The sequence below is a fragment of the Zootermopsis nevadensis genome, unplaced genomic scaffold (genome assembly GCF_977971745.1).
Source record: "Zootermopsis nevadensis isolate Lab colony 2312 unplaced genomic scaffold, Znev_1.0 Znev_ptg000002l, whole genome shotgun sequence".
NCBI classification, from domain to species: domain Eukaryota; kingdom Metazoa; phylum Arthropoda; class Insecta; order Blattodea; family Termopsidae; genus Zootermopsis; species Zootermopsis nevadensis.
Genome location: NW_028259134.1, coordinates 19,650,701 through 19,677,723, shown reverse-complemented (window position 1 = coordinate 19,677,723; position 27,023 = coordinate 19,650,701). Strand labels below are relative to the sequence as shown.

The following is a 27,023-nucleotide window of genomic DNA, read 5'->3' as shown; positions in this document are numbered from 1 at the left end:
CACTCCTTCACCCTTTCCTTGACATTATAGTCTGAGCTACTGAAAAAATTTGTTAAATAAACTATAAATAAATAAATTCATCCTTTCCATACCTTCACTTCCTTCTTCTTTCCTCACATATTCCCTTCCCATTCCTTCCATTTGTCTGTCCTATCATCACTCCTCTCCCCATTTCTTACTTTCCCTTATCTGTTTTGTATGATACTTACAAACCACAAAACAGGGAACTTCTTCAACAACTGAATGACAATTACTTGCTCAAGGAAAACCCTGTACCATGAAATTATTTTTACATAATCCTTTACATAACTCCACAAGAACTTCACACACCACAATTTCATAGGGCTCAGTAAAAACAGCACTGACACACAATAGCAAAACTTTTAACTGCTAGCAGCAGTACTTTCATTCTTGTTTCTATGCGGATCATCTGTACAATTTTCACAATAATAATTCTTCAGGTTTACCTGCATCTCAACAGTTTTCTGACGGAACACTGAGTATGCGGACGCAACGACCGAAGTTAAGTTATCGGCTGCATAATGGATGTTGTCTGCAACAGCATTTGTCACAGTCTCTGCCACCTCTGAAAATGCAATAACAAAATAATTACATAATATTCAAAGTTTTAGACACAAATATGGCATAGAACACTTTGTTAATTCCACACTGGACAATTCTAATTTGAGTCAGTAAGATCCAACACTTCAGAAAAAACAGTTCTGCATGTCTTATAATGTGGAAAATCTTAACTGCATTCAATTTGTGTTTCAAAGTAGTCACTTAATGGTGTAAAACCAAAATAATTCAAAATTATTGATATAAAGTGAAGATATGAGGAAAATTCCACGTAGGATCTGTCAATCAAAAAAACAAGCCTTCAACTCTGGATGCTGAGGCAAAGACCTTGTTACCTTTAATCTCATTCTCCAGAACCAGTGCTGCATCAGTGACCTGTGCTGAAAGCCTCGACACTGATGATGGAGAGTACAAAGCATTCTCAAGTTCCAGATTCTCTTCATCAAATGACATAAGGTCAGGGAGAGATTCACTTTGCTGCATATTTGCAGTACTGATAGGTCGTTTCACAAGCAGTCGAGTGATGCTGTCCTGCCAGCCCACCTGTCCATGATTCAATACATTACAACACAGCAGAAAGCCTTGCACTCAGTTTCTCAACTCAAATCAGTGGTAAGGATCCATTCTTTCCTTTCTTATCTGCCTGTATGATTATTTAATAGTCCTTTATCAAGTACAAAAGACACGATAGTGCAGTCAATAAAGCAACTGGTTTGAGACAGTACTACCAACAGCAACCTATCCTGTGGTACCAATGAATCTTCCAGTGGAGTAATTTACACACCTATCACTCTATTTACACAACAAAGAAAACAAATACCACTGCAAGTGTTAGCAGTGTCTGTACCTGCTTAGCAAAGTGGTGAGGAGCACTGGCCTTCATGAATGTGGCAGTTAGTATCTTCTGTGCAGCTTCCAGCTTTAGGTCAAGGTCAGCCAAAGACAGAGCATGCAGCAAGGACAGTGCTCCTGCATATCCTCCACTGCTATCTAAGACACAAAATTGGGCTCAGTCTTTGTTACAGAATCTGAACAAAGCTGAAGAACTGCACTTTCATATTAGATCTGATATTTTCATGATCACGCAAATGTAAACTGTAGCCATCTGGGTTAAGATGTCAATATGTAATATGGAATATGCATCATAACAGGAAAAAAAACACAATAAGAATGACACATAGTTACCAACATCTCAGAGGAACATACCATTTCCACTGTTAGGGTAAATTATGAAAATGGGGGTAATATGTCACTCTATAACCTTGATAACCATCTACAAGACTGCTCAACATCACAACCCAGAAAACCACATCTACATTTCCTCCATCTACTAAACCCTATTAAATATGGTTGATAAAAAAATAACACTCACACACAATTTTTCCACTGAAAATTATAGTACAGTTCCTGAATGTGTATATAAAACAAAGAAATTAAATAGACAAACCACGGTTTAATTAAAATCATAACATATATTTCTAGCCTTTCTTTTGATGAAAACTTTGTTGGTTTCTAGCCTATAGTCAAGAAAGTAAATTCTGATTTATGATAATCCAATTTGCAGACCTTTCAAAATACTTGTATTTGTAAATAAAATTCTGTTTCATAAAAAATAATTTAAGAAATGGTTTCATACCTCTCTAAAGAAAGTGACAATTCCAAAATATTAAAAAATACACACTTTAAATTCCTTCAAATTTCCAATACTAACAAACACTGTTACAGAACAGTATATCAATTTTAAGACAATTTGGCAAGGAAAAACAAACTCTTTTGTGCAGTTAGAAATATGCTCCCTTTTTTTTAACTTTTCACGGCTAAAAAATTCTTACTTTTGTAAGACAGACTTTGCATAATTCCAATGTATTTTACACAGTAACTACAAGCATCTGTGTGGAGCCTTAAAGTACTAGCTGATAATCACAATCACAAACCTGTAGACAAGATCTGGTCAAGCAGCATGGCAGTTACCTCCATTGACAACTGCTGGTCTTGAAGCATGGCAATTAACCCTGGGTACATCCCCACAGAATTTCCCCCTAGCACAGACACATCCTGCAGTCTGAGCCGAGACTTGTTCCTCTCATATATCAGGTCTGACCGCAGCAACACTGACAACAGCTGTGGGACACATAACCATAATTTTCTTCTGGTAAATATTCAGCTCTAATTGGTCAAAGTAGTTCAGAAGTATAGTTCAGGGTTTGTACTTTAATACTTCTAGTGCCAGTATTTAGCAAAATAGCTGCAGTTAAGTCTCAATCTTTCATATTTAACAATGATTCCTTGAAGCAGCTAATTATAATGGAACACGTATTAATAACATTCACACAGCTAGTAAACGGCTTTGTAACATGTCATAATAATTCAAAGATCCAATTTCAAAGATTCATCATAACCACCAACCCATCCAACTGCTTTGTTTGTATGACATGATATTTTATATTTTCCTTAATATATATACACATGCAAGCACATGTGCATGCGTGTGCACACACACACTCCTCAATGAAAATGTCAGGCATTGCAGAGCTATATCATATGAAACTTTAAAACTCTTTTCTGGAAGATTCTAGCATTACTCACACTCAAGTTTGTACACAAAATATATTTGTACCATAACTAACTAACTAGATGGCTTACCGTACCCGAAGGTTCATCACCGAATTAACCAAAGCCCTCCACCGGACCCTGTCCTGGGCCAACAAAATTCAGTTTCCTTCAACTCCTATCTCCCATAGATCCCACCAGAGATTATCCTCCCATCTACGTCTAGGTCTCCCCAGCGGTCTCTTCCCTTCAGGTTTCCCAACCAGTACCCGGTGCACACCTCTTGTCCCATCCATGCGCACTACATGCCCAGCCCATCTCATTCTTCTTGACTTAATCACCCTGACAATACTGGGGGAGGAGTACAGATTTTTAAGCTCATCATTATGCAGTCATTATCATATTAGTACCATAATGAAAATAAAACAGAATACCAAGATGAAAGTTTTCCAGCAGCATGACATTTGTAAAAAATCGGATGAACTCAGTCAATACTTATTGCCAACAAATCAAAGGACAGTGTGACAAATGGATACCCTACCATGAACACCAGCTAGTAAGAACTATAATACCTTGAGAACCCTCTGTTTGAGTTGCATACTAAAGCCCTTCTCCACAAGCAGGCAGTAGAGGGTTTCTGCATAACTGTGTTCATAGAGCAGTAGGAATATCTGGTCCTTGCAGCTCTTGCTCTCCATGTATGAAATCACCATCTCCAGTACCTCCAGCAACTGTGAAAACACACACATCAGCCCACTGTCTATAGTTCCTTACTCTGAGTCCATCTGGCTCATCTGCCCCTACCACACAACTTGAGGGAGCAGCAATATATGTACATCAAGCACTGGTGGACCAACAACCCACAGAAATAAAAGTATAAGTTTTAATGTCACTTTTATACACTAAATAAAGCTGCCACCAGTACTTTCAAGTTGACTTTAAAGCTGTAATGCATGTTTATAGGCTGATGGATTTATAGATTAATTACATGTTTCTATTAATTCTTATTACAAAAAAATCTCACAGTTCATCAAGCAACACTACTTCCAGAATATAACAATCACATTCTCACCAGGACTTCTTCTTTAACTGATGACAGAAAGCCCAAGATGGCCCCCACCTCCTTTATGTTCAGTTCTTTCTGCATGTAGTACTTGATAAGACCAAGCAGTGACACACGGATTGTCTTGCTGTCATCTGAGCTCAGCAGTTCACATGTTGAATAATACTGACGAATAACATCCAGCAGAAATGAAATGCCATACTTCTTACGAAAATATCTGCGATCATCCTTGATCACAGTTGAGATGTATTGCACATGACCTACCAAAAAAATTGATTGGTGTAGGAAAAGTGAGTGGTTTTAGACAGCAAAATAACTGCTGATACTGATCATAATACAAAGACGTAGAACAAGCTTAACAAAGTATATCACAAGCAGGTGCATTTTGCACACTTGTGTTCACTAACCTTTATTGTTCACGATACATATTTTGTGTGATCTAACTAGCCATGCATTACACTAACATATCACAAAACTATTAACAATGGCCTTCAGTCACTTAATTCAGGTTTCAAATCTGCTATTCCCATATGATAAAGGTCCACTGAAAAAACCTTCTAACACCACACTACATTATTGACTTGGGGTTGGGGGGGTTGGGGGCTATGGCACTGGTTATGCAAAGCTTATAAATGGCTTCAAATCCTCACCTATCCTGATGTGAAACTGGCTCTGGGACCAAATCTTGAAGTTGAAAAGTACATGCTGAAACAGTGCCTGACGCAACATAGCATTTGATGTGTCTCGAGCCATCTCAACTAGCAGCTGCACTGCCATCAGCACATTCACATCAATAAGATGTGGTTTAGCCTGGAAAAAGAGTGTTTTCTGTAAGTCCAATGAAGTAACTGATATAAAGTGGACAGAGAATGAATAGTTGCATACTAGATGCCAAACCAATTGTACTCTTCATGCATTACTGTTAGGATAATTAAATCAAAGAGAAAGTGGAGGAGGTGGGTAAGGCATGAAATATATATACACATGTAAGAACAAAAAAATACGCAAAGATTTTTTTAATCCTTATTGGAAGACAGCACATTAGAGACAAACATGAAGATGTAAAGACAACAACAAAATAGGTCTCTGTGAACAGGGCATAAAGATGAACACTGCAGTGAGTCAGCTACAGTGCAACAATGGGCCATTGATATCACAGAAATCTACCACCAGGTTCTATAACAGAAAATTTCATTAAATGAATAATTATCTACTGCTCAAGAAATCTCCTACACATTGGGGAAGAATTTGGATACTTTCTTCAACGATAACAGGTTCTAATGAGGCTTTTAATACCTTTGCTAGAAGAACTCCAATGATCACCATTCCATTGTTCTTCAACAACTGCTCCTGATTGAGTGGACTGCCAGCAATAATATTCTTCAGCAAGCTCAGGAATCCAGACACTGGGTTCTGCTCAAGTTTCCAGTCTATAAGAAGAAATTTTCATTTTATTCACATATGTGTGTGTGTCTAATAACACATTTATCAAAGCTATGAGTAACCATTCATCAGACCTTAAAATGTACAGAAAAGACAGAGTCCTTGTTTCTGTACGTACTATAACATTTGACTAAAATATATGATTTGGAGACAACAAAGACCATGAAGCAGAATCCCTCTGGAAAACCTAACAGTTATCCAACAGTCAAGAAATTAACCACCTTTTACATAGCTCAAATATTTTATCTTACCAGAGTATGAGCTGGAAGGCAGGATCTCCCAATCATCAGAATCCATGGAACTTTCATGACCCTCAATCAAACGACACTCCTTTTCAACAGATGGTGAGAGGAAGCTAAGGTCAGGGCCTTCATCTGATTTTGAGGCATTTTCCAAAATAGGAAATAGGGCATGAACCCCTCCAATTCCATTGATCACATTCTGTAAGAAACATAATAAAGTAATGTCACAGAATAAGTGAATTATTTGTGCTGTGAATTTGTGGAACTGACCAATTTTCCATTGACTCCTGGATCTTAACATGTACAGCATATCTGCTTAAAGGGTCACATGAGGTCTTACAAAGAGTGCATAACATTTTGGAATAAACTCAGTTCTGGGATGTTACACCATGTAGTCTGGCAGATACTAACAACTGCAAACTGACATACAGATATGGCAATGTTTAACAGGGGCATTTTTGCAACTTGTAGTTGGTAGCATGCATATAGAGGAACTGTAACCCTCATTCAATTCTAAAGGCTTCTGACAATGGTGGATTACACTTAAATTTATTAACTATCTGGACTTTTTCCATCATCCTTGTTTAAAAGAAGGAAGCACAACAATTCTGAAACATCATGGTTTCTTCTTTGAAACAAGGACGATGGAAAAAGTCAAGACATTGAATAATTTTAAGTGTAACCCTCATGTTAACCATTAAAAGTAAAGTAAAAGTAAACTTTTTCCTCCCTTCTTACATGTTGTTATTCACCAGTGTAAGTTTCCTTTCTTTCCTTTCATTTGTCTGTGTTCTTCTACTTGCTTATAATGTATTAACCATAAAAATGGTTTGGAATCGAGCCCATTTAAATAACTAAATATGCTCTGACAAAAACATCTTATAAACAAAAAAAAAAACATTTTTTGAGAATGTGGGAGAGTAAGAGGGCTTCAGAAGATCAGACAGACATTATGAGACAAAAATTATCACACACCACAGCTCACATTCTATTAGATCCATCAATCAGAACATGAGAATTCTCTACAGCCCCATGATCCAGTATATACATGTGAGAACTAGCTTTTTTCTAATAATTTGTGTGAACACAGAAACACAATCACAAGAATTGCATGAGACATGCTGGTACCTTGATGCTGTGTGTCTGGCAGTGAGCTGCCACAACATGTCCATCGTACTTGTTCGTGGGTGCCAGGTCCAGACACAGATTATTCCAGTATGCCGCAGGAGAGAAGCAAAACACCAACTTGCTCGTCAACTCCAGAAATTCAGGCACATCCTCCAGTGCAAACAGTGCATGACAGTTGGGACCTGCATTCAAACCAACTACTTGTGCTAACAAATAATTTACTTAAATCTACCTGTATATGTTATCAAACAATATAAGTACTGCAATAAATGATTCAATATTATCACCAAGCAATACCTTCCTAACTGCCAAGAAAGACAAAATGAGCCAGTTATCTCACATAAATATTTGGTTTAAGTAAGAACCTTTTATCTCCATTCAGCTTCTAAGTTAAGCAAGTAAACAAATCATTTTATCACGATTGCATTCTCACTGGAAAATCACACAATGGCTCAAAAGTCATAATGCCTCAAATGTTACCAAACTTCAGTAGCATTTTCAGAAATGTTTTATTTAGAAGCTCAGTGAGCTGCTACACACAGCAATTCACATTAGATTGTTCAACCATTTCAAATATATCTCGACATTACTAGAAGTAACCAACCATAAATAAAAACAGAATTAGTAATCTTAGGGCTGGAAGGAAGGACAATGTATGAAATTTAACGCTATGATACTCGCAAAAATAAATGTGTTATGAATAGTGTGATCAGCAGACACTTATCATAAATAAATTTCTTCAAACAACTTACAATCTTCCCCTTCCATTTTAGCATGTTTTTAAACCTGAGATAAAATATGTTTCTACTCTAGGTCAAACTTCCTATGCTTCCAGGTACATACCTATTTTGAATAAATGTAAAGAAATCTCATGCAACAGGACGCACCCTTTAAAATTAAACTATTTATATTCAGAACTGACGGACTGTGCAGATAGGTTCTAATAACTGAGAACCAATATGGTTCATACCCAGGCTCCTCAAGTTACCCTGATCATTCACAAATGTATTTCTCTTGTTTCAGCTCAGATTTATAAATCGTTATACACAGCTGATAGGCAAGCCCACACACTAAATTGTAAAGTACCTCCATCATAGAGAGTTTTAACTTGTTGTGCGGTGAGCGTCTCGTGAAAGAGACAGACAAGTCCAACCTGTCCCCTTAGATTTGTTGGTATGCCCCATATGGTATCCTGCATGCCAGCAGGGAAGCTCTTCACGTTAGGGTCAAGGGGTGCAGAGGAACGTAGAGGCAATGTAAAGTAATTTGGCACTTGATTCATGAACGCTGGCAGAAGACCTCGATCCATCACGCCACCAGGAAGGAATCCTGCCCGATCACCTGACTTGCCATCCATGGTGGCATTGCTGGAGTTATGATGTCTTTGTATAACAGAGCCAACTATACAAGACGTAAAAGGCTGAAAGAAAAATAAAGGTGTAATGCAGTACTGTAACTGAAGATGTAACAGACCCATTTGAAGTATAACTCATTAGCAACATCATCCCATTATGTTACATATTCAGTAATATGAAAACCCATAATGATCCTCTTTTTACCATATTAGCCACTTACAGCCAACATTTTAACTAAATGCCAGAATAAATTTAATTTTCTAATATTTTCAATGTTTACATCATGTAAGAATATTTTCAATAAAATCCAAAGAATGCAAGAAGAAAAATTTAAGTTTTCACATTTCTTCCCCCCAAAAATGAGAAACTTTTTAAAAATATTAACATTTAAGACTATAATGAATACTCTAGCAGCAACATGCACCTTGTTTCTACTGTGAGATGAGAGACTGTGGACAAACATATGCATTAAAACAAGGGACAACACAGATTAATGTTACAGTAACAACTTACATCTGTCATTGCAGCTGACTTCACACCAGCTCCCATTCTTTGCACTCCATCTATGTATATTATTAATTGGTTCTGTCCAAATGGTCTTCTGAAAACCAAATAGATAAGGATCTGGCTTAAACATGGAATCACTCCAACTTCAGGCTCATTTCAAATAAAGTGTGCTTATTAACCTTGCTGTATCAATCAGTACAAAACTGAAAAATCTGTTGAACTAACAAAACTTGATGCGTTTCTACAATGTCCAACAAACACATTTCATTGTTCCTTGGTTTATTTAAGGAAGCTTTCTTAACTGCATAGGTTACACAGAATCAAATGCAGGGATAAAAATGAACTGGGAAGAATGCATAAGTATGCATTTGCCATCTATTTTAAAGCACTTTTAGCATCTGCATGAAAATGTGTTTATTCATTCTTGGTTTATGTAATAATATTTCCAATAGCTCAAATTATATAGAACTGAATGTTGAAATGATTAGTAAATAATAAATTGGAGAGCATGTGGAAGGAAGCAGAATTTATTTACTTATTTATTTATATATAGTTTATTTAATGTTGCTTTTTCAGTAGCTAAGGCTATGCAACATTAAATGAGATGGTGATACTGAATAATGAATTAGAAAGGAAGGGGAAGGAAGTAGTCATGGCCTAATTTAATGTATTATCCTTGCACCTGCCTCGAGGGGCTGAGAAAAACCACAAAAACCCTCAGTCAGGATAGCTGATCTCTGAGTCTAGATTTGAACCCAGGACCTCCAGAATACAAAGCAGGAGAGCTAACCACTTGACCAAAATGTGTGGTAGAAAGCAGAAGTATGAGTGCTAACCAATTCATCAAAAAGTTCAATGTGATTGAAGAGGCTAAGGAAAACCATGAAAATCCTCAAGACTGTCAGCCTAAAGGTTGGTTAAACACTGAGGACAACACTGTTAACTGTTACCTTGCAGCCATGTGGCATATGTCTAGACAGTGCCACTGCCCATCCAAGAGAGGAAAGTCCATCACTGACACAGACAGGAATTCCTTCTTTGTGTTGATACCAACCACAAGCGTTCCATCAGGTTGGAAGAAAGCTTCAGGCCCAGTTTCAACACTTGTCAGCAACCTGCACAAACAATGTAATCTGCATCTCAGAATGACTGACACAACCTCCGCCTATTTGCTCACTCTGACCAAACAGTATGCTCTCTTACATTCTTCTTTCTCACCTGTCTCTTATCTTCAACCCATCTGTGTATGATCCAGCCCAAGCCATTTCTTGTTCACCTTTCATACATCATTCATATTTCAATTAATTTCAAAATACCCAAAACCCTAACCTGTCACTTCACAAATAGCAGTATTATCTTTATAATATTTAAGTGTAAAATGAATAATACTGTTCAGTAGTTACACCCACATAAAGTAGTTCCCTCAAACAAAATAAGCTTGTTGCACCTACCTGAACAACTGACGCCGGTAGTTGGTGGTGCTCACACACTGGGGCTCCTCAATGCAGTCCAGCCGCACCCAGCAGTGAAAACTGAACCCATACCCTGCTCCCAGCCACTTCTTGATGCTTGGAACACTGATGCCATCTGCAAAAAACATTCAACATATGTGATGACCACAGAATTAGGAAAACTCAGGCTTTAGCTTTGGCATGCCCATTTCATTTTGCTGTAAACTGATCAATTGTACTCCTCAATAAAAAATTATTTTAGGGGTGGCATACTTTATATTTTTTATTATTTATTTTTTGTTAAATTAAAATTAATTCCCACTGCTCTTTTGTTCATATCAAGACCATTAACTGGCAGTTACACAAACATGTTAGGCAGTAGTGTAAATGAAACTGAAAAGTGCATCACTGGCATTGTTGTGTTCTGTGTAATCTGTAGCTGGCAGCAACACTGCCTCAGCAGTTAACTGGCAAAGATAAAGAACTGGAAGGGGATTAAGATATTTTGTAAATGGTGACATAAAAATATACAATACGAAGTGTACTCCATTATTATTGTTGTTGTTATTGTTGCTCCTGCTGATGCTGTCATTGTTATATTATCATCATAACTTCCAAAATTAAATACTTGCTGTTGTCACATAATAAGAGTCTGCGCCACTTCATACCACGTTCTGCTACCAAATTATGAAAGTGACTGATAATTAAGAACATAACTAACACCTGTGTATGAATATTGTTCAATTTTCTACCACAAGTTTTCAACTTCTGTGATTGTGTGATGCCATATTTATATTACTCTTTCCTTCATTCTTGTATTAGGAATTATGATACCACAACCTACGGTATTTTAATTATAATATCTGGAAATTTAATGTTATTAACTGTGACACAGTTCTGAGAATGCCGAATTGATTTTAACTGGACTGGTGGGGGAAGAATGGGACAATGGCAGAATTCCTCTTCACCTCAGGAAGCATTTACAGGCTTGCAATGACCATAAGCATATATGGAGGGCATTAGAAATACAATCAAAATGTTTGTTAAACATGTCAAGATAACAGACCACTTGAGGGATCTATGTTTTAAATGAAAAGTAAAGTAAAGTAAAGCTGTCCTACTATATGCCATGTAAGCGCCTGGGGGAGAGCAGATATATATAAATGAAAATAATATTAAAATTAATCTTACAAAAGTAGATTGTGAAAGAGTAAACTAAGGAAAAGGCATCAATGATATTGATGATGGCCATGAATCCTGACACTTTACCTGAGTCTTGCTGAATATCAAAGTAGCTACTACAGTCAAAAATGTCTCCTTTCCGTGCTACTGAGGACACTGCATGCAACAGCTGTATCCTGTACAGGAACTGAAACAGAATGTCACAGCGGTGCAAACCTTACACATGTCATACCATTAACTTGGCCTTAAGAAACTACAAAAATACATGGACTTGAAAAAAAATAAAAAGTGCTATGAAACTACAATTGGTAGGAGCAAATCCTAGAAGGCAACACAAATCAGTGGAGTTTTTAATTAAATATTTTGAAGGGGAGAGGCAAGAAACGTAAGCGCTCTCTCGTTTATCTCTTTTAGAAGTTGGAAAACTATGACCTACAGTCCACACGGATCCAACAGTAAAGTTCAAAGTTCTCTCCTTCTTACTATAGTGCATTATACAATTCCAGAAAAATAAACAAAGAACTACAACAGAACCAATTAAAATCTTTTTGATGTGTATTGATAAGAACTGAAAACTGCAAACAAATGCAGAAATTTACATACTTAGACTTGACTTACTTTCATATCTGTATCCTCCCGGAGCAAGAGGAAAATCTGCTTCAATTCATATGTTGTGATAGAGTGAGATGCCAGTACTTCCAGCAGTTTTATCAGCTCATTGGCAGCTTTCTGACTTAGCTTCTGGTGTCCCACAAGTGCCTCACATACTGCCAGGATGACTCCTTGCTGACATGCTAGAGTCTTGCTGTAATACAAGGCAAAAAAGATTATTTCAAGCTTTATCAACTGCAGAGGCAATTCAGCAACAGATGAGATGACAGAATGACTATATAAAAGGCAGAGAGAAGAGCCACAGGCAGTTTAAAGAAACTACACCAGCATTCACCTAGACCAACTGAGGAAAGCAAAGACAGTTTCAGTCAGAAGAGGTTTTATTTATCAGTTGCTAAATAAACTTCAGTGCTAATGCCTACTATTAAGAATCAATAAATTAACTACGGACTCAGTACGTACCTTGGAATGTTCGATGTGCTAAGTTGATAGAAAGCTCCTGCAAGCCACTGTTGTTCATCTTCATCCAAATCCCCAAGCAATCTCAACAGTGGCAGCAGCACATCAGCATTCTGAAACATCAAAGTGAAATCTGAAAAGACATGTCATGACAGAAATACTTCTGACAATTAACTGGCACTGCAGTAATTAATGATCAGTTCACAGTCTACTTCATGATGCAGTATAAATTGCAAGTGTTACTTTGCATTTAACAACACAAGTAAATAAACAGTGTATGTATAGTGAACTATAAAGGTCTGGGAAGGAAGTGGTCTGATCTTCGTTATTAAAAACAAAGTAATATACATACACAATCTCCAGTTCTAGTTTTATTCAAAAGCATAAAGAAATTTTAATTTCTGCATCCACTTTATCTGTCAAAGAGTTCTCCAGTTTTGAATTGCATTTCATATTTGTAACAATTCCACAAATCTAAAAGATAATTTATGTAGCACAAACTAATAAAGTTGAACACAAATTCTATTAAAGGATGTTCAGTAATGACATAAAAAATATAGTTACAAACTTCAAGAATTTTAAATTAATTCCAAAAATTTCTGAGCATACATATTAACAAATTGAGCTCTAGAAATATACATCATTTCTCCATATATTCAAATCTTACATCTGCACCTCTTCATGATCCATCAGGTAAAATTACTGATGAAGCTTATAAAATTACTTAAACAGTATAGTCACAACACACATTTTACACAGAATTCAAATTTATATAAAACTAAAATCAATCCAAAAAATAAATACAAAAAGCCTCAATCAGAATAGCCTGAATCTAGGCCAAGATTTTAACTTGGAACCTCCAGATTACAAAGCAAGAGTGTTAACCACTCAGCCATGACATTCCATGAGCATTTGTTGGGACCTGCTAATTACCATGAGTCTACTCCCTTCAGAAAACTCCTCTTCAGCTGCCATGGCAAGGAATGCATGAAGCAGTTCCTTTGATGGTGGTCCAACACCTTTGAGAACTGAGAACAGTCGTTCATATCCGGAAGTCTTCACCAGTCTTTCCTGCAAGTACAACCCGCACAAAACTTACAACTCACCGACCAATTGATCAGTCAGCTGACTGACCTACTGACCAACAGTCTCACTCTTTATGGGCAGACTTAACAATCCTAAAGCAAAAGCCTGCCACTAGAATATTTGACTTCAGGCCTGAGCCAGTTCCATCCAAATGACAGTGCCAAAACCTATTTCCTAGAGATCCATATTACTGCTATTCCCATAGATGTCTCAGTCTTTCTAGTGCTTTCCTTGCCAAAATTATGTACAAGGTTGTTGTTTCTGCTATTCAAACTATGTGTTCAGTGTACTGTAGCTTCCTTTGTTTAACTAACAAAAATACAATACAGGATTAATATTATCATGAAGTATCTCATTACATGATATTCTAGATATGGTGTTCAATTCACTTTTCTTGGGATTTCATTGAAACAGTGAAACATAACCTTTAAATCTAAGAATGGTTTTAACTTGTACACAACCAAATGGGCTGCTGGAAATACAGAGAACAACAAAACAAGTTTAATAAGCTTACCTTTCCTACAGAACTACCAATCAGCATTGACGTCAGAGTTTTGACACATTCTGAAGCCAGCACTTGTTTCTCGAATGAAAATCTCTGAAAAAACAATAATTTTAATTTTACACTTGTAATTTTAAAGTGATGTGTTATAATCTCATGGTAACAGCATCCATTCACAACTGACCAGTGTGCCTGTGGCTTCTGTTTTCTGCCAAAGACAGAACTATAAAGTTCCAGGTACTTACCACACTCTCCTCAATGATGGTGATAATAGTGTCCAGCATGTGATTATCCACCATCACTTGCTGGATGTGTTCCTGCATACATGAGTCAGCCAGTAGCAAGCGCAGTGCACTCACTAACTCACACAGAGTCTGTGATGACTTTTCATGCCATTCATTTGTAACTAGTTCCATCAGTGAGTCCTGGTATAACTGGATGATGGTCCCAACTTCAATCTGTCTCTGTGTAACAATAAAACTCAGGATGCACAAATACTTGACTGCCCCAAATTTTTTGCCTGTTTGGAGTTCATTTTTTGGGTTCACAGCCCACCTACCTCACTGATTATGTTGTCTACACAGCGCCACAACTCAGAATACTGAGTTGTGGCGCTGTGTAGACTCACAGATACCAACATTTTGGAGAAACATGCTATATCCAACTTCAGGGCTGAAAGTGAAGACAGCAGGTTTCTCCAAAATACTGGTATCTATCTGTGAGTCTACACAGTGTCACAACCCAGAGCAACAACACTGTCATCCTTACCACTGTGAGAATCTCAAATTTCATGTACCTGTCTCACTGTCAAAAAGTTCTGAAATTCAGCATTTCATGACATCAGTGTTTGCTGTCCCTCAAAGAAACACGACAACAGGGGTCCCACCATGTACACTTTTTTAAAAAAGATTATTTTGATAATATATTGTGTGTTCTATGCACAAAGTGTAAGTTAATGCACTGTGGAGGGGTCACATCTATACTCTGTCTAATATACCACACCCTGTGTAAGCACATACAGAGTCCTTCATAGGGTTGACAAACTTTATCCAAGATCTGAGATTCTCATGGCGGTGAATATGTTGATGTTGGTCTTCTGGGTTCTCACACTGTGTGGACACATCCATCTGTCCACATATTATATCACCAAAATTACTAAGCTACAATATAATACATTTTATATTTGTAGGATCTACAATAAAATAATTATCAGTTAATTTAATTTTGGTTCATATTGGATCTATTTTATATGAAGCTCAAATAAAATATTATATAGTTTTTTCTCAAAAAACAGCTTTTCATACAAAATGTCTGTATATAAAAACATTATATGTTTAAGGAATACAAATTTCATATTAAATATTTTTCCATTTGTTGAATACAAGGAAAAATTATTTCTTATAGTGTAAAGTGTTGTCAGAACTAGTTACATGTACTAACCTGGTCAGGCAAAGACTTTTTCAGCACTTGAACCATCATAACAAAACAATGAATGCCAGTTTTTCTCACAACTGCATTTGCTTTAGAGTGCGACACAATGCCCATAATAATGTTCACTGTTGCAGGACAAATGGCACGTAGTGCATTGTGCTGGAAGATAAAGCTCTGGTTATAAATCTAAGCAACATCATGGAAGAACAAATCTGAGTCACAAACCCCCTACAAAATAAATGCTTACATACTATAAGATTTATCATACAGTCTAAGACTTTTCTTCTAATGAGTTTTTACTATGGACCAAGCCATCCTGTATGCCGTACCAAACCTCAAGCGTCTCCTAGACAAGAATTTTGTCAGCTTATGACATTGTTTCAAATGCAGAGGTTATATACCAACAAATCACAAAACAATTAAGAAACATGATAATGAAGAAAAACGTTTACTGGTTTAGCTGCTGAATCATTCATTATTAAATCCTCATAATAATAATAATAATAATAATAATGATGTTAGGTTAAGAAAAAAAATTATGAAGTTCCTCATTATGCAATTTTACCATCCTCCTATTACACCACCTTGATGATAAAAGGCATAAGCTCCTCTAAAGCATCTGTCAACATCTACCAGAGAAATATGGTACAATATCCCAGAAGACAACGCCATGAGAAGCAGAAATCTCACTGATATTAGCTCTGTTTAACAGATCCAAGTGAGTAGATACCTAACCATCTTTTTACCAAAAGGTATAAACAACTCCAGTTTCCAAAACATTGTTCTATCTAGCATAAAATAACGATGGACAAAAATCCTAAAACCCATACATATTAATACAGAATTTATACAACATAAGTAACTACATGTGATGGCTCCACCATTTAGAGTCAATGAACCTCAGCTTACTAAAGCTTTACTTCTACAAACAAAGGGGCAACTAATACATAAGTATAGCAACTAAAAAACTGATTTAATTCTAACCTTCTCTGCTTTTGCCCTGTAAGCTATAAATTATCCAGCACATGGAATGTAAAAAAAAAATTAGAGTTGAAGTCCAGTTCAACTGTTATGCAGTTCAAGAGCACCAATAATTTAACTCTGGCAGTAATAACATACAAGCCATTAGCAACTGATTTTTGGTAGGCATTCCACAGAAAGCTAGAAGATAATTTAATTATTGCAGCTACAAGCTACATACTGATGGAGACAACACACCAATCAACATGGAAGTTGAATTTGAGGTTTTCACAGCAGAGACTCTGAAGATGGCTGTCCTCTGGGTTGTAGCACTATGTAGTCTGGTAGAAGTTTACCAAAGTTTCAGAGATCCCTGCTGCCTCCATCATCAGAGTTACTCATTGCCCTGATGATAGAGGTAGCAAGGACCTCTGAAATGTTGAGAAACTTCTACCAGACTACATAGTGCTACAATCCAGAAGACAGCCATCATTGAACATGAAAGTTATTAATCTGAATTTTCTTCTCTTTAAAAATTCAGATAAATTTTCTGTTCCTCAGTTAAATTTCTTGTTTCTGCAATGCAATTTTTCATGCCTAAAACTCTTCCTGATTACTAACCTCAATAAAGGAACTTAACAGCAAGGAATCAAGGAACTTAAAATCGATACACCTGTTTTAAATAATATTTTAAATTAATGGCAGTGCACAGTTTACATAACATATACAAAGCATGTTCTTCACACAGAAGTTGTCAAACAAGCAAAAAACAGATGTCACATACAACATACAGCAAGTATTCATATTCTCCAGAACAGATTAATATATCATGATCCACCAGGGAATCATAATTTTTAGTTGTGCTATACCAGTACACTCTAGTGAGCTGATATGATTCCCCTCTTATGTGTTATTTGAAAAAGGTATATAAAAAGAATGCATAATAATCTGTCCATCCATCCACAAGTATCATACTGATAATTGGTGGTCACATCTAATGAATTGTGGTATTAGAAAAGTCTACATTAAAAGTTGCTGAGTGAATTTAATATCAGTCTCTATCAGTCAGTAATAAACCAAACTTTACAAAACCTCAAATCAAAATGTACTAGCTTTTGTCAGAAATTACTAATCATGCAACAAACATATGGGAAGTAGATTAAGTGGGAGCTGAGCAAACATTCAAACCAAGCCAAGTAAAAGCATGCATTTCAAACACTCACCCCCTCACTCAAGCAATGAGTTGAATTATCTAGACTTTTTCTTCGATCATCTAAACTGAGAGGTATAAACCTTAATATCATACTCTGAAAAATTTGAAATATCAAGCAGTAAGAGACTATTCTTAGAATATACAGACATTCAAGCAAAACACAAACATGTGCAATGTATTCCACCAGGAGAGAAAGCTATCACTTGTTAAACACAGATATTTCATGATACTCCCCATACATAGAAAACACTGATTACACTGATGTAGCCCAACATCTTATCTTCCCAGAAAAGTGAATGGCTCCTATTTCGACACAACCAACACACTCTCTCATCTAAAACCTGGAAGCTGGGCAAACACCATTTTCTTAAGGAAGAAACTGCATTAAACTTATTTTCTATTTAAGGCCACAAAAATTTTGCACAAACCATTCCATCATGTCTCAACAGAATGGAAAATACCAATAACTGCCACTTATTCACCAACAAAGGACTTATTCGTTAAGTAGGATTTGAGGTTTACACCGCAGTGAGTCTGAAGATGGCTATCTTCCAAACCGCTGCCTCCATCATAAGAGTGCCCTTTAACATTGGTAAATTTCTACTAGACTGCATGGTGCTACAACCCAGAAGACAGCCATCGACTTATTTATTGTTGCATTCATAGCAGCATTTGCTATATGAATTACATAACGCCAAAAAGAGAAAACAATGAAACAATGAAAGTAAAGTCCAACCACAAAAATGAAAGCAACATTTTCTCTCTTCTAGTGACTAGAAAATATTATGTATAACACGCACAGAGAGGAGGTAGAGAAGACTGATTTCAAATATGGTCCAGTGACAGGATTTTTTAACACACTGATGAATTTTCATGTTCCATAAAAGCGGGGAATTATTTACCGAATAACTAGCTATCATCTAATCAAGAAGACCCTGTATCACAAGGTACAAGGCACAATGGAATACAATGCACACCGATGTAGAATCAGTAGCAAGAAATATGAATTAGTTGAACATAAATAAATATTTGATACACTCAATTCTGTGAGACAGGCATAATATTATGGTGAGATCTGCAGTTCTTATGGCAACAAGTATGAGGTATGTCTTCTTTCTGGGATGTTGTATCATGTTGTCTGGCAGATACTGATTGACATTCCAGTGAAACTTATTGTCTCCATCACCACCCTGATAATGAAGGCAGCAAGTTCCTCTGAAGCAGTAATCAGTATCTCCACACTACACAGTGCAACATGCCAGAAGACAGACATCTTCAAGCATTACATTCATTCCAGTTCATCCTGTGAATTTACAAAAACATCTGTACATGAAACACTGATACGTCCCGACCTAACCGAGATATTATGGTTTTCTTCAGGCCCTCCAAGCAAATTACAGGACAATATCTTAAACCATGCCATGATCACCTCCTTCCACTTTTTTTAAATTAATTATTTACTACTGCTCCATAATATATAACGTAACCAACAGAAAATATTGTTACACAAACATTAAAAAAATAAAATACGTTTATACGCATTTCTATTCAGCACTCATGACATTTCGTAAGTGGTATAGCTCAGTAAAAAAGTAACACTCTCACTGTCGCTGCACTCAGCTACTGATCATGTAACTGATCTGTTTCTGCATGCAGCATGTCCCTTATGTTTGCACACTTGGCTACTGGTCAGATTAAAAAGTTTCCTGTGATACTGCGGCACATTTCAAAGACTTAATGCAACAGGAGATTATAAAATCATGTGGCCAGATCTTTAATAACTAGTTCAAAGTCTTCACTAACACATATCATTAATTTTCCCTTTTTAAAGAATATATGAGATTTGATTTAAATACATTTAATCAGCTACTTATTTGTCTAATGGAGCATGAAAAATCTTAATTATGATTCACACATGTCTTCCACCATACCCTGTGTGAAACACTATGCAGATACATTAATACTAAGCTAACTTCCTTAACCCAACAAAAGACACATTAAATATGCTGACATGAAGAATCATAACAGCAAATTATTAAATGATTCCATTCACTAGCATGGAATATGTAATTAAGCCTATGAAGTTTAGATTGACTGAGCATGTAGCACATTATGAACTAACATGCACATACAATATTGGCAGTTCACTTAGAAAACCAAAATATAAATGACTTGGGACAAGACTAAATAGCAAGTTCTTTTTCTTTATTAAGTGACAAGCCTGCGAAATTCAAAAGCCAATATTCACATCTTAGAAACTATCAAAGTAACAAATTCTTGTTTATAAAATACAAGTATACTTTTCTTGAGTAATGACATGAATAATGAAACAGCTGTCAACTACTAACCTGACCCAGCAACCTTTCTGAACATGAAAACAAAGAAAAACAAACCAAACACATCATAAGTTTCTGTCAGATAAACTGGAATGAAGGTACACAACCTGACATTTGCAGACAGACGCAAACAATTCATACAATATGAACAAGACAAAACAGGCGATCATTAGGCTCACTCACCTGTGCTCCTGAAATTACAGCTCCCAGTATGTGAATAAGTTCCGTGCTCAGCTCAGGAAACCGTTCAATAAGTGATGTTTGGAAGCAATCTGGTGGAGAAAAACAGAACCAAATGATAAAGTAACATACTGCCCTTCTGTGGATACAATCCTCCATCTCAAGAACACAGAACTCTCAGCAGCAGGAGCAGCAGTGATAATAATACTTATACAAATAAATGGTGGGCAAGGTATGTAGCAAACATGGGAGACATGTGAAATTCATATAAAATTTTAGTTGAAAATATTGAAGGAAGACCTTGACACAGTTGTGAAAATAATATTATGATGTATCTCAAGGAAACTAGCTGTGGTGGTATGGACCAAATTCAAAAAGTTCAGGACAGGATCAGTGGCAGGTTCCTGTGAACACAGTAATCAACATTCAGGTTCCATAAAAGGTAGGGAGCTGAATGACTATCAACTTCCCAGAAGACGAACACCACAATTTCACTGCCATAAAAACCTCAAATTTAATTACTAGCCTTGTTACAGCCATGGCAGAATGAAATTTTGCCATGGAATCTCAGTACTGAAGTGAGGTTCTTATAATTACAACAGATAATGTGGTCTAAATATGATTATGTTCACAAAGTGACAACTCCCACTCACTGCCCTCAAATTATACTAACCATATATGAAGGGAATGACCTCCACATGCAAGAGGGCAGGTTGTAATGGCAATCTCTCAAAGTCTGCAGGATTCCCTGCTAGAAAGTGCCTCCAAGTAAAATATGGATCATACAGGCACTCCAGCAAGTGACAGAAGTAAATGAAGAAAGACAGACCAGCATCACCAAAGCCAGCAATATCTTTCACCAACTGAAACACAAGGACGCATAACACTGACTACAGGGAACTGTAACAAAGTGCTCAAACACAATGCTACATACAAATGTAACTCAAAATTTAAAGACAAATTTTTCATAAGTTTTGACAACACAGCAGATACACATATCTTATTTTTCTAAGCAAGTGTCATGTTTCTCAATGCAACAGATGCAATGATCCATCAGCCTGACTATAGCCCTCTTCTGGAATGTTGCCCTGTGAAGTCTGACATTTCAGAACTGCTGCTGCCTTCAATATCAACATGATGAGTAAGCCACATATGAGGAACTGGTCTGAGATACAGGACTCAGTCAAACCAATGGGAAAAAGAGTGAGGATGAATTGAGAGTAAGGAAGCCAATGGAAGAATGGCATACCACAGCCTGAAGCATAGGTGAGAACTTGAGATTTCTCATGACTCTTTCTTAGGCCACAAAATGGCAGTTATGTCTCATATTTTTCTGAAATATCTGGTGTCATGCAGGTTCTTAAGTTTCAACCAATCAGAATAATTACATGCACTGTGTGAGACCGAGCAACTTTTATCTCAAACATTCACCTGGTCCCCTTCCTTTAGGCTACTTACCATATAACAACTGGGAAAAAGAGGTATATAATATCATTTTGTGTGTATCAGTCTGTCTCACAATAAATATTTACTGCAAAACTTGGCATAAATAGTGCAAAATTCAATCCCTCCCCTCCTACATCCATAAATTTAAATTACCTATGATCAACAATTCCCATGATAACCAAACTTCATATTGTAAGACCCTTTAAAAGATCACATTATTTTGGTGTAGAATGTAATATAATAAGACATTTGATATGGAAACAGACATACCTGGTGGATAATTGTGGCAGCAATGCCTACAGTATGGCTAACATAATCACAGGAAGCAATAAATGGAATGTTGTCAAAGTTGCGACAGATAATAATCAGACACTGTACTAACAACTCCATCTTCTTTAGTGACTTGTAACTGACAGAATTCTGCAAATAGTGAATAAAAACAAGTATAAAAATTCCATGGTGAAGTTGTGTTATTGTGGTGAATTATACTGCTATTTCAATCTACACTTCTGTGGAAATTTTTTCCTAAACAAAAATTGAGTAATACTTTCACTAGCAACAAGTTGCATCACTTGCACATATGGCATTATTTCCACATCTGTCCTCCCCTCATTTGCATATATATGACTACCATGTAATGGTTAGCATTAATGGTGAATTTCCTCAGTCCCTCCAAGCATATTCTTGGATCCCACTTCATAATGAGTTTTCACCAAAAATACAACACTTTCTTTGTTATTTGGTTGGCTTCTGACTTATCCTGGCCTGCCAAACATAAGTTTGCCTACAACAAATTTCTCAAGTGATGATTATAAAGGTGATGGTAAGCAGAGACACGCAGCAGTTTAATGTGGGCTCTTTACCATGGTGGGGACCTGGAATATTTCATACTCCCAAAGTTTGATCGGTGGTAAAGGTGAAGGCTCAGTCTGTGAGCAGAAAGACCTGCACATAGGTTTGACAAGGAATCAAAACCCAGAACACTCTGAATGGGAGTCTAGTACCTTACCCTGAGACTACCACAAATGTGAATAAAAAATAGGAAAAGGGCAGAATAAGTCATGAACTATTATAAGATATTATCCCTACCTGGAATAACTGAGGAAAACCACAAAAACCAAAGTCTGAGTAGTTAGTCACCAACTGACATTCATACTCAGGATATCCTGAATATTAAGCAGGAGTGCTAACCACTTACAATGTCTGTATATACAATTTGCCCCAAAACATAATGGCTACATGTTGGAAGCACATTCTATGGGTAATTTGAAGGAAAACATTTACTACAAACAACAGTTTTATTAATCACTATCATCAGCTTAATGGCTGGTCTCATTGTTGTATTTAATTGGTGTGATTGTCTTTTATTGTGCAAAAGTGTTTGTCAAATGCCTTACATGTTCATACATAAGAAATATTCCAACATGCATTTCATACAAAGAATTTATAATGGAAATGGTAGGGCTAATGTAAATGAATATCAGCAGCTCTTCCAGTTATTTTAAAATGAGGTCAAAGCAAGTATCACCCAGACTTTTACATTTTAGCTCAGCAATTAAGATGCAGTTACCACCTTCTCCATCTCTTCCTTGGCAAGGAACATGAACTTTCCAACAGCTGGCAGCAGCTCCTCTGGTAGTCTGGACAGATGGGGCCCAGAATCATGTTTCACTGTCAACCAATCAGGCAATCTACTCCAATCCAAGTCCAGCTGAGATTCCCATATTTTGACAAACCCCTTCACAAACTGCCAGAAGAAATCCTCCTCATTCTGGGAAAAACACACAGAAACAACATATAGAAAGAATGATGGACACGAGAATTCTGAGTCAGATCACACAGTAACAACCACAAGGATAATGAGATCTGGGGAAAAAGAAATGGAAAGGATTTTGTAGTGGTGAAACAAGTACTGTCAGATGGTTTGAATCAGATATGGCACCACTAGGATCTTATGAATGAGAAAACAGTCCACTTAAAGGGAGGTACAAATGAGGTACTGGCCAACTTGGGGTTTGTATATTAGGTTAAAAGAAGTAACCACCTACTAGAGTTGTGAATACAGTAGGGAACAATTAGGGCTTTACAAACAACATAAGGAACCATAAAGGGGTTTATAAACAGTCCATTGGAAAATAGAGGGACTGAACACAATGGACATGAACACAAAACTATTTCTTACAAGTATTCAGTCATTGTGTCCCGCGCCGTAGCTGCGCGGTCTGAGGCATCATGCTTCAGACTGGCGATATGGAATGCACGCTGGTTCGAGTCTCGGGGGAGAAGAAATTTTCTCATGTGCTTTCAACCAGTGTATGGGACCAGTGACAACCCAGCATCGTGAGGAAATTTGGGAGCTACAATGAGTAGCGTAATCCGGTCAGGAAAGCTAGCAATGGCTGGGGGTTCGTCGTGCTGACCACACGTCACCCTATATCTCGTTGGATGATCGTTCACCTCTGCTTAGGCATGTGAACGTGAGATCAGCAGTCAAGCTAGTCGGCTTTGGCTCTCTGGAGCTATTACGCCACGGATTTAATTTAATTCAGTCATTGTTTTCCAACAGAAATAACAAATAAGGACAGAGCAAGCTTACCAGAATATGAAAATGAGATTCAGGCAAATATACTGAACAAGTTCCCATCTCATCTGATGCCATTTACACAAACCCTGCAGTTGATACAATGTCACTAAATAATTTAAGCACCAATTATGTTTCAATAACCATCTACCTAGTGTATTTACAAATAGATGGTAGATGCAGAAACCAACCTATCCTTGTGGGTAAGAACAATGCAAAGCCTATCACACATATGAATGAAATAACATTGTATTAGAACCAATGTGTAATGTGAACAGTAAAGGATAAAAATGCCCATAAATGTTACCAGAAAACAGACCTAGAAGCACATTAGAAAGAAGTGAAAGCAAGGCCTAGTGTTTATCCTCATCCAATGAGTAACACAGATACACAACAATAAATACTGACTACACAAAATGCCAATTTATTTCCAAAACTCTTCTCAGAAAACCAAAATATCAGGCTGACGTTTTACCACGCTTGGTTCCGAGATGACTGTCGTGCTGGAAAAGAGTACCTAACTGCATTACCATCTGTCTAAACAACACCAACCTACCTTATTAATGTAGAAAAAATAAATTACAAAAACTTGTGTGTCACCTAAAACATATATTAAAGCAATAAATTAAAGGCAACACCAAAATATTCTGATGTTTCAATAAGTTACACAAACTAGTGAACAATGAATAACCCTGACTGAAACAGTTCAAGCATGGAAGTTCCAATTAAATACTGGGTGGAGAAACATAAAATGAATTTTTGCATAATTACCGGGAAGGACGGAGAACATCAGGAAGCAAACATTTTAATTTCCATTCACAGAAAAGTTACTTACCATACTGACATTACTCATAAACAGATGGTAAAACAACTTAGTAAAGAATTCTTCAACTGGGGGAATATTATGTCGGGAATATAGATATTATGTTTTTTCTCTCTCTCCTACTTAATCAAGAAATGGTGCTAAATAATACAAACGCATTTGTCTAATATTCGTTACGCCCACTTGTTTACCTTGGTTGTATACTGAACCCACAAATAATAGATGTCTTTTTTAGACTCCATACTGTATAAAACCACGATTCCAATAATATAGCATTCCTATGGCACTTTTGTGGAAAATTCTTCGATGAAATTCATCCTACGCCATAAAAAGTTATAGTTAGACTTAACCACACTTGTACCACACAGCTGACAAGTACGAGTGGGCGGAATGAGTGTGATCCATTGCTGACAGTCTTAAAATCCAAAAGATACCTGAACAAATACCTGATGTATGACAAGACGCAATATTGCAAAGATGTGCAAATTAAACATACAATTTTTCATAAGAAACCAACAATGAAAGAATAACTTGCAAGCCTGAAATAATCTGTAGAACCTTTCCAATTATAAATACTGTAATTAAAACACGAAATCAGAAATATTATTAACTATCTTAAATAAAAAAAAATCATACCGTCATGAAATAAGGACAAAATGTTTCATAACTTTCTGACTACATTAGTAGTCCTTTAAATTATAACTGTAATTAATCAAAACACTTTAAGGTTCTCTTTTTAAAGCGGCGAAACATCTTACGTTTCCAGCAATAGGCTAATTTCATTATTCACAGCATTTTGGAAGCTGTGAATAAGGGAGTAATTAATCTGTTGAAATTCATATCAATATCCTCCCAAAAATAATATTTATAACAAACTGAAACTGAAAACCCTATACAAAATTGTAGATAAAATGTTATGTGCCCTTAAAAATAAAATGCCTGTTCCTGAATTATTTCTTATCTTGCTAGAGCATTTGATTGTATATATTATTGTCAAAACTAAATTCTTGTAGAATTCAACGTGAATATTAACTGTAGTTTAATCATCCTGTGACAGAAAACACATAGAACAAATTAAATCTCCATAATCAAACTATAACAATCAAATGGGTAATATAAAACATGGAGTTCCTGTTTTCTTTCATATTTATCAACAATCTATCCTCAACTATCAGCTCTCAATGTAAACCTATATTGTTTGTTGAAAATACTAGTATGATTAATCATTCTGAAATAAAATACTTTCAAAATTACATTAATGCTGTCTTTACTGTGTTGAACAAATGATATAAAGCCATTAAACTTATATTAAATGTTGGCAAAACAAACTTCATGCAATTTGCTATTAACAACTAAAATTCATTAATTGAAATATGGGTTATGATAATAAAACAACTGAAGAAATATAAACTTTTCTTTTTTGTGATTTGGTAATGACGAATTGTAAAAAGCACACCGGATATATTGCCCCCAAAATATGTTCAGCATTCTTTGCCCTGAGAAATCACTTAATTTAATATACTTCACCTTGTTAGTGAATTCTTACTCCTATTACTCACTTACTTCATACACAATATGGAATTGTTTCATACACAGCTTAAATACAAACCACAAAGATGACCTCTATACACCAAATTCTAACCTTGCTAGTTATCAGAATGGTGCATACTATGCAGGAATGAACTTGAAAGTTATCTCACTCCTACAGTTTTAAAAATGTACTTCAATTAAATATTCTGAAGTATCATTAGTTTTTATAAAGATATTTTGACATATGTATAAGAGAATACTGTAACAACAGATTTAAATATTTTTTTGTTAATATGAAGTATATATGGCATCTCACACCCATGGCTACAAAGGGTCTATGAAATGTAAATAAAGTTTAAGTCTC

General features: G+C 36.3%; 1 protein-coding gene across 9 annotated transcripts in view; it reads right to left on the bottom strand.

Annotated features, from left to right (window-relative positions):
* LOC110835287 (neurobeachin-like protein 1) overlaps positions 1-25,542 on the bottom strand; it is a 174,461-nt gene extending 148,919 nt beyond the window's left edge. For 8 of the 9 annotated variants that reach the window (XR_015536997.1, XR_015537000.1, XR_015536999.1 and 5 more), the window contains exons 1-27: positions 25,321-25,542; positions 23,299-23,496; positions 21,996-22,145; positions 20,953-21,142; positions 20,283-20,371; positions 17,774-17,857; positions 15,600-15,749; positions 14,405-14,623; positions 14,172-14,255; positions 13,505-13,642; positions 12,575-12,684; positions 12,119-12,305; positions 11,588-11,687; positions 10,319-10,454; positions 9,818-9,982; positions 8,874-8,961; positions 8,092-8,425; positions 7,006-7,187; positions 5,887-6,076; positions 5,489-5,622; positions 4,843-5,002; positions 4,202-4,452; positions 3,702-3,860; positions 2,514-2,700; positions 1,427-1,569; positions 915-1,122; positions 468-586 (exon numbers count right to left, since the gene is read on the bottom strand). Coding sequence is in view for 4 of the 9 variants with exons in the window: in XM_087355540.1 (XP_087211666.1) it covers positions 468-586; positions 915-1,122; positions 1,427-1,569; positions 2,514-2,700; positions 3,702-3,860; positions 4,202-4,452; positions 4,843-5,002; positions 5,489-5,622; positions 5,887-6,076; positions 7,006-7,187; positions 8,092-8,425; positions 8,874-8,961; positions 9,818-9,982; positions 10,319-10,454; positions 11,588-11,687; positions 12,119-12,305; positions 12,575-12,684; positions 13,505-13,642; positions 14,172-14,255; positions 14,405-14,623; positions 15,600-15,749; positions 17,774-17,857; positions 20,283-20,371; positions 20,953-21,142; positions 21,996-22,145; positions 23,299-23,496; positions 25,321-25,371 (4,206 nt within the window). In the remaining 5 variants the exon portion in view is untranslated. The remainder of the gene's footprint in view (positions 1-467; positions 587-914; positions 1,123-1,426; positions 1,570-2,513; positions 2,701-3,701; positions 3,861-4,201; positions 4,453-4,842; positions 5,003-5,488; positions 5,623-5,886; positions 6,077-7,005; positions 7,188-8,091; positions 8,426-8,873; positions 8,962-9,817; positions 9,983-10,318; positions 10,455-11,587; positions 11,688-12,118; positions 12,306-12,574; positions 12,685-13,504; positions 13,643-14,171; positions 14,256-14,404; positions 14,624-15,599; positions 15,750-17,773; positions 17,858-20,282; positions 20,372-20,952; positions 21,143-21,995; positions 22,146-23,298; positions 23,497-25,320) is intronic. The other variant, XM_087355559.1, reaches the window with a different exon arrangement.
* Between the last annotated feature and the right edge of the window lie 1,481 nt (positions 25,543-27,023).